We start from the raw sequence: 7,777 nt of genomic DNA, 5'->3' as shown, positions 1-7,777 counted from the left end.
AAAGGAAAGGGAAAAGGAAAGGAAAAGAAAAGGGAAGGGAAGGGAAAGAAAAGGGAAGGGAAAGGAAAGGAAAGGGAAAGGGAAGGGAAGGGAAGGGGAAAAGGAAAGGAAAGGAGAAGAGAAGAGAAAAAGAGAAGAGAAGAAAAACACAGGACTTGGTTTATAAAGCACTGTTATTCTTATTTATTGAAAATGTCCATTTTAAAAGTCTTCAAAATAAAAACAAGTTAGAAAATCTGAGCTTGTGTAAGAAGGGACATGACGGAAGAGGAACTAAAAAGCCTCTAAGGGCAGCGGTTTAATTATAGGGTGACAGGAACCCACTTACAGAGTATTGTAAACAACACACCTATGGAGACACTGGTCTCGGGTGAACATGGCTTCATTTCCTGTGTAGGACTGTTTAATGTGTGTGCACGGAGCTTCACTACCCACAGTACCGAGGGCCTCTCTTCCGAAGGGCCCAGTTCCAGAAACATGCATATGTACACGTCACTTTAAAATAAAGACCTTTCAATATTGTAAGCAATCCTATACCTTATCTGCTAAAGTATTTTGTAATCACGAAAATGTTCCCTATGGATATAGCTGGCGCATTTACTGCAAGCCATTCATTAACCACAGGTGGGGCAGATGCTCAGGTCTGCGGTGGTTGTTCATTTTTAGGTGGAGGACGGTGTATCTAAGCTGCTGGGCTTAAAAACAGAACACCGGCCATTTCTAGAAATCTTCACTCCTCATTCCGAAGATGGCTGCGTGCGGTTGGCTGATGGCGGTCTGCCGGAACCGTCCCCTTTCTGCGGATGGTGTCATTTCTGCCGTGTGGCAAGCAGTCACTAGCCCTGTACCGCGGAGCTATGGGAACTTGAGCCCCCCCACCCCGGTACTAGAAAGAAAAAGAGCTTAGTGAGCTGGGGGATTCAAGCTTCAAGTGTGATTTCTAAACGCCATTGGTAAAACCCACATTTAGAGGGACCCACCAAATATATCTGGAAGGCGACCTTGACCAGTCCATTGGCCCTTTGCCTCTCTTTCCAGTGATCTGCCCCACCTGCCCGACTGCACCTGTCTTGGGGAGAGGGGGCAGTGGGTTGCACTGCTCTGTCCTGGAGCCTCGTGCCGACTTCCATTTGTGCCAATTTGGATGTGTTCTGTTCTTCTGGGACCCTCTTCTAAACCTGGTTTACCACTGTTCTAAATTTGGAGACACTCACAAAGGGACTGTTAGAGTCAACGAGCAATGTTAGTAGACCAGCTCCAAACACCGAGCTTCACCAGCAACCAGCACACAACCACTGCCAGGGGTAGGGCGATGGACCGGGGTGGGGGGGTCCTTTCTTTCTGGATATACAAACTCGACCAACAGCACATTTCTGCAAATAATGCTTCAAGTCCTACTCAAAGAGGTTGATGAATATTACAGATTCGCACTGCATACCTGGCAGAGCGATGAAGTGATAGAGCAGTCTACTAGGGCGCGCTACCTCCTCGATGCGTATTTTTTTGAAGGATGAGAGGTTCACAAGTTGAAATATGTCATGTAGATGAAGTGACTGCTCACGGTCTATATTTTCAAAAAGTAGGCAAAGTGCACACGTACGAGTTTACACACCGCTTTACACGGTTGGCTGAAAAGCACTGGGGAAGTAGAAAACTTACACACGAGGCAGACAGTGAGGGGCAAAAACTATCATGCACTGGGCAGGGATGGTCAACTCTGCGGCAGATGGGCAAGATTGTCTACTGCAATTTGCTAATGGGTCTGGTGTTGGCAAGGGTGACCGGGGCTTCTGCCCCATAGAGTTAAAAATGTAAACCCACACAAAAGGAATAAGGATGCTGCTGTTTTCTTGGCCTTAGAGACAACACAGGGCAGTAATAAAAAAAAAAGTGTGCATTGAGGGTGGCACATGATAGTCGGGGCAGGATGGCTGGGTCACTGGGCAAATGACCCTACCCTTGTCATAGCTCAAGGAGCTTTGCCCTCCTTAAATTGGGTACTGAGGGGCTTCCAGATACATGAAAGCATGAGAGAAAAAGGCAAGTTCACATTTACTAAGCCATGACCGGCCACTTTGATATGGCAGCCAGCCCCAAAAGAGTGACGAAGCGGGGTGTGGGGGCGAGTAATGGCTGGTGAAGAGGCACTATAAATTGAAGGCCATATGAAGACCACTTAAATCATTTGCCTGTCCTCGTTTTCCTTTTCTTATTGAGTGGGAAAGACTCTGGGGAGATTTCCACCACCACGTCTCGCTTTTACCCCGGTCAAAAAGAAAATAACCAACCAATAACCAAACGACAACAAACACTCAAGTAAACAGAGAGAGCAAGAAAGAGAGAGAGAGAGAGGACTGACTCAGATACAAAATAAAAACCAAGGAAGTGAGCAAACGAATCATTCAGCTGGACATTTCTAGATGCCCTGGAGGCATGTGTGCCCAGCTGCACAGTGATGGTTACGGAAGAATGGAGGTCTTGCTACTGGACTCAGCCCGAATACACTCATCAGTCTGCTTCAACAGCCTCCGCACCAGCTTTTCTAGGTCCCTTCTTGATTTCAATTCTTCTTCCAGGCACTGCTTCATTCTTTTATTTTCCTATGATGGCAAAAGACTGGTTAATTCCCCAACCAAGGGCGCCCTTTCCAGGGCTCCTCCTGCTCATCTTCTTAGCAGTCTTCACCACTGACTGTACATCCCTTCCTCAGGCTCCTTTCCCTCAGCTTCTAAGACAGGACAGCCCCCTGCTTCTCTGACCCCTCTCGGGCCAAGCCTTCGCATTCTTCTGGCCTGCAGTGTAAGCGTCTGCGACGGCTCTGGCACAGGCCCTCTTCCAGCTCAGCTCTCTTTTCACTTAGTGTCTCTTCTCCTTCAACTCAACTCAGGGGCCTCGCACATCTCTTCGACACTTGACCTCATCTCATCTCACAAGCACTAGGTCCACAGTCCCCCAGTATCAACTTGATATATACAAGCACCTCAAACTCATTATGTCCTAAAGTGAACTCTATCTCTACCGTCACCCTAACCTTCTCTTCCTCCTGTGGCTCCTGATCTCCATGAAGGGCACCACCCTGTCAAATCAGAGACCCATGTAAGAAGCTTCATTTTCAATCCTTATACTCCTTATACTCGGTTCTCCTTATACTCACGCACTCACGAATGTCTTATCTTTGTTAACATTCTGCTTACAGATGTCAGAGCACAGGAAAGCCATCACTAAGTATGGTACCCTATTGCAAACCGCTAAATAGGTATATGAGCAATCCTGAGAAATTTGAAGCCAAGACCATGCAGTAAAATCAACAAAACCTACCTTGAAGACACAAGAAAAATCCCCACCTCACCACCTTGTTCCTGTTATATGACCTGAGAAAATGACTATTCTATTTCATTACCTGTTTCAGTTCTTTGACCTCATCCTTCAAGGCATACACAGTGTCAACCAGACTCCTACAACATAAAGTTCAGAGGTTAAGAGCTGACACTGAAATGTTGTTAAGTAAAACTCAACCATAAAAGCAGCTTTCGAGAACTACAGATCCTGAAAAGCAGTGGACTTTCTAGCTGGTTGGGAGAGAGAGAGACTGCTACGAACCATCCTCGTGGTCCCCATTTTTACGGGCAAACAACTGCCAGCACGCATGGTCATTCGAATGCCATGTCTTGGCACCTTTCCTATATTGCCCTCCTCCTTGGCCGCTTGCTTCCCAGCTTGAGGGAGTACAAAGAGAGAGAGAGACCAGGGCTCGTCATAAGGTTCTGATTCTTTCTTTGGGGCAGGAATGAACATCACCTAACATAATAGGGGTGTTGAGACCCTGCCTATCTTACGATATCTGTGTGATGGCACTGCTGTTCTCACCTCTCTGACTCTACACGATCCTACATGACACAAAGTCGGGGGCATTATTTCTGGAAGATCCCACCTGTCTTAAAAGAGGAAGAAGTGCCCCAGCTGAGTCATGGGACATTTACTTCCCAGATGGCTCTCTCCCTGGACAAGAACTCTGGAGATCTGGGTTCCAGTTCTGATCCTACCACTTACCAGTCCTCCAGCCCTGGGTAACCAGTTTCTTTCTCCTCCTCTCCTTGTATTACGTTCTTTGCATACAAAATGGGGATAATACCACATTTCCCGCAAGCCACACAAAGTTGCTGTGAGGATTAATATAGCTATCATAACAATGTTATTACAACCATTATCATTTATTGAGTGATGACCATGGGCCAGCCTTTATACTTATTCTTCTATTTAGCCCCACAACAAACCTTAAAGTATTACCATCATACCCATTTATGGATGCAGAAACCGAGGCATGAAGCAGTTAAGGAGGCTGGCCCCAGGTCACACAGCTAACGTGATGCAGAATTTGGACTTGAACCAGGGCTGTTCTCTTGAGCCCAAGTGCTTTACCATTTTGCCACATCACTTCATATACCAGATGGAAAAACACATTGACGATGTCGAGCACTTTGAAATATGCTGTCCTATGCAAATTTAGGCCTGACTTCAGAAATGACTCAAGTTTAAAGAAATGAATTTTTTGGCTACTTTGTGTTTATTTTATGAGCCCAAAGGTACTTAACCTGATTTTCCCCCATTAGGTCACCCTCACTAGTGAGCAAAGGTAGACTGGGAACATCGTTTCCCTGTGCCTCAACCTCAATAGAAGTGGTGAAAGTAATGCTTATCTCACTGGGTTTCTGGAGGATTCTAAATAGGTCAAGTATGTGAACGTCCAGGGTTTGACTCAGTAAATGGGAGAAGCAACCCTCTGGCCAGGAGAAGTAGTACTGTAGCCTTCCCCAGAGCCATCTGGACCCTGGAGTGCTATTCTTAAATACTCTGAAGCACTTTATTGTACGGGGGAGCTGGCCCCAGAAAGTTTCACCCACTCTGCTTCCTGTTCCTCCTTCCCCTTGTTGGGGGGCAGCCCTCCCATAGTTCCCAGTGGCGTGAGAGCAAAAAGGGCCATACTCCTGGAGAAGGAGGAACTGACCTTCAGTGCGGGCTTTGCAACAGATGCACTACCCTGCCAGAACCTTCTTTCCAGCCCCCAGACAAATCAGAAAATGTAGCCCACTCTACTCACTTTTCTTCAATGATAGTCTGGCCATTGCTCCTGGTTTCTTCAATGATGAGTTTCTCCTCCTCGGGGAGTAAGACTTGTGGGAGTGAATCTTTGCGAGCACCTACGAAGACAAGGGTTGCGAGAGGGAAAAAGGGGAGAGTTACTCGAGATTACTCTAGGTGTTGGCCCTTTCTGCTATTGTCGCTGAGGGGTCCTTGTTGACGGCACGTTGGTGCCTTGTACCCACAGAGCAGTCATCCAACACTTGCTGACTAAAATCTTCCTGACATGAGAAAACAGACAAATAATTGATTCAATTTTGGCCAGGGTTGGGGGTATTTTGTGAATGAAGTCCATTTTGGTCAAGAGTGGTGCGGGGGTTGGACGTTACCACGTTGCACAAAGATGTGGGCATCTTTATGGGTCTAGAGATGGAAGAGGTGACAGAACAGACAAGGGACCGGGCCAAAGAGCTCTCCTGCACCTCCAACCTCCCCCTCGCTTTTGGAGCCTTCCTTTTGGAGCTCGAGCCCTTAACCTTCAGCCTTCGCGTTGTGTGTGCTCATTGCTTCCCCCTTGCTGAGGTGGTGGTGTCTCTGCTTTCCACAGGGTCTGGCACTCCACAGGTGCTTACCAAGTAGGCAGCAGACTGACTGACTGGTTAAACGTGGCGGGAAATAACAGCAGTGAGTTCCTGGGAAATGGGACTTCCAGCTGGAGAGGGACAGAGGATGGGAGGCCGCCATGATGCTAGACATGGCCAAGTCTCAGGGGAAGGCTGGGCAGGAGGGGCAGAAATGGGACTCTTGAGACCAGAACACCTGCCTGTGCCTCCTACAGATTGGCGGACGCTGTCGACGTGAAGAGTGCGGGTTCGGGGAGCAGACGAGGGATGCTTCTTCTGGTGTCTCCCTGTCACCCTCTCTCTCCTAGTTTTCACGCCCCAAACTGCTCTCACTTTCCCTTCCTGCCTCCTCGAAACTTGTTCTCAGAGCTGGGTGTGCCTAAAGCCACAGCCAGGATCTGTCTGTGAAGTGGAACATAGGGCAGTCCTCTCCTCATGGTCAAACGTGTCAAGTATGACATCAAATGTTCTCCTCGTGCCAGCCCTGGGGGACACATTACTTCGAAGGCATCGGTCAAGGCCATCCACCCAAGCCATCCCCACCCCCACTCAAGTGATTGGTCAGTAGCTGTCCAACAGGGAGAGTTATGGAGAACTCACTTCTGCAAATCAAAACACCTCACACCAGGTCTCCTGAATGTCTATAATCACGGAAGACAAGACAGAACCGAAGCGACCTGGTTTTTCGAAAAGCTCAAGGATCAATCAGGAAACCTCATCTCACTTTCAACATGTAGCCTGAAAGGTGCTTGGAGGCTGGGGGGAGGTACCCTTGTACCCTTCCCTGACAGCTCCCTGTAAACTGTGGATATTCCCAACAGCCCCCCTGCTCCCCAGCCTGCTCCCCAGCTACATTTCCAGATTTTCAGAGCAAGTTTGAAACCTGAGCTGGGTGAAGCACTGTTCTGTTCGCTTAAATATGCAACTGATCAAAGATAGTATTGTGACTTCCTTTCCAAATCTGCCTATGAGAAGAGATTAGCATCAGTTCACAGACACAGGAACTCTCTGGGCTCTTTAATTCCTAACTAGTGCTGCTGAAGGTATCTGTGTACTTCAAAGGAGAAGGACTTTTTGAAAAAAAAAAATTTTTTTTTCATTTCTATCACCTCCAACTTTTTTACTCTTGCATCTGTCTTTCTCTCTGGGTGAAAAGAAGCAGTGGGTAAACAAACCGCCTGACAGCTCAAAGCACCTTATCGGAAAGATGCAATTCTGCACCAGGTCACCTGCTTTTCTCGTTTTTTTTTTTTGTTTTGTTTTTTTTTTTTTTTTTTTTTTGCAAAGGGGCGCTGAGCAGTCAGAAGAGAAAGTGTTCGGGGGGGGGGGGGGACCTACTTGAGCCGTGGCCTTGCTGAAAGTTCGCGCTGGCGCAGTAGGCTTCAATCACCCTAAGGATCTGTGCATCTTCTTCCAGAGCGGCGGTACCTGGGGGATTTAAGGGGTAAGGACTTGGCAGAGATCCGTCTCTAGAACCTCAAAAGGATGCCACGCGCTCGGCTGCTGGGGACCGGCCCCCCCCCCACCCCCCCCAGAAAGCCTCCTCTGGTGGCTCTCTTTCCATTTTTCTCTTCCGAGGAGACCTCTTCATCATTTGGGGGCTTTTACTAGACTCCTAGGAGCCATGATGACAGCACTGGGCATGGCCCTAGCCTCGGTTCTCTCCTGACACACACCACAACCTGCCTCTCCTCCACATTGCCAGGCTTCCCTTCTCTAGGAAGCTTTCCCGCACAGAAGTCGCCCATTTTTTCCAACCAGCCAGCAGAGGCATTGATTCTCCCTACCCCCCCAAATCTTCTTGAAGGGACTTGGCGGGGAGGCGCAGAACCCTGCCAGAGGGCTAATGCGCACTCCCCGGGGGCAGGCTGGGCCATGCAGAAGCTGGCGTGTGGCAAAGAGTTCTCCAGAGTGTATTTTTGGCTGAGACACCCTTTGCGATGCATCACTTACTCCTTCACGCGTGTCCCAGAGTACCTCGGTCCCCGCGATTGAGGCAAACACGCACATAGGGACCGGTCGACCGACGGCACAGTCTGCCTCAGAATCAAGCTGCTTCCACACAGCAGCAGGCT

The 7,777-nt window shown here is 48.5% G+C and overlaps 1 protein-coding gene across 2 annotated transcripts in view; it reads right to left on the bottom strand.

Annotated features, from left to right (window-relative positions):
* Positions 1–155: 155 nt before the first annotated feature.
* Positions 156–7,777, bottom strand: part of LOC111139338 (Rac/Cdc42 guanine nucleotide exchange factor 6) — a 100,673-nt gene continuing 93,051 nt past the window's right edge. For both annotated transcript variants that reach the window (XM_022491605.1, XM_022491606.1), the window contains 4 exons: positions 7,041–7,130; positions 5,099–5,198; positions 3,401–3,455; positions 156–2,600 (listed from right to left, as the gene is read on the bottom strand). In XM_022491605.1, coding sequence (XP_022347313.1) covers positions 2,460–2,600; positions 3,401–3,455; positions 5,099–5,198; positions 7,041–7,130 — 386 coding nt within the window. In that variant the 3' untranslated portion in view covers positions 156–2,459. The remainder of the gene's footprint in view (positions 2,601–3,400; positions 3,456–5,098; positions 5,199–7,040; positions 7,131–7,777) is intronic.

Source organism: Enhydra lutris, unplaced genomic scaffold (genome assembly GCF_002288905.1).
Source record: "Enhydra lutris kenyoni isolate GAN:26980312 unplaced genomic scaffold, ASM228890v2 scaffoldscaffold101, whole genome shotgun sequence".
Lineage (NCBI taxonomy): Eukaryota > Metazoa > Chordata > Mammalia > Carnivora > Mustelidae > Enhydra > Enhydra lutris.
The sequence above is the reverse complement of the archived record's forward strand: the minus strand, read 5'-3'. Positions and strand labels throughout refer to the sequence as shown.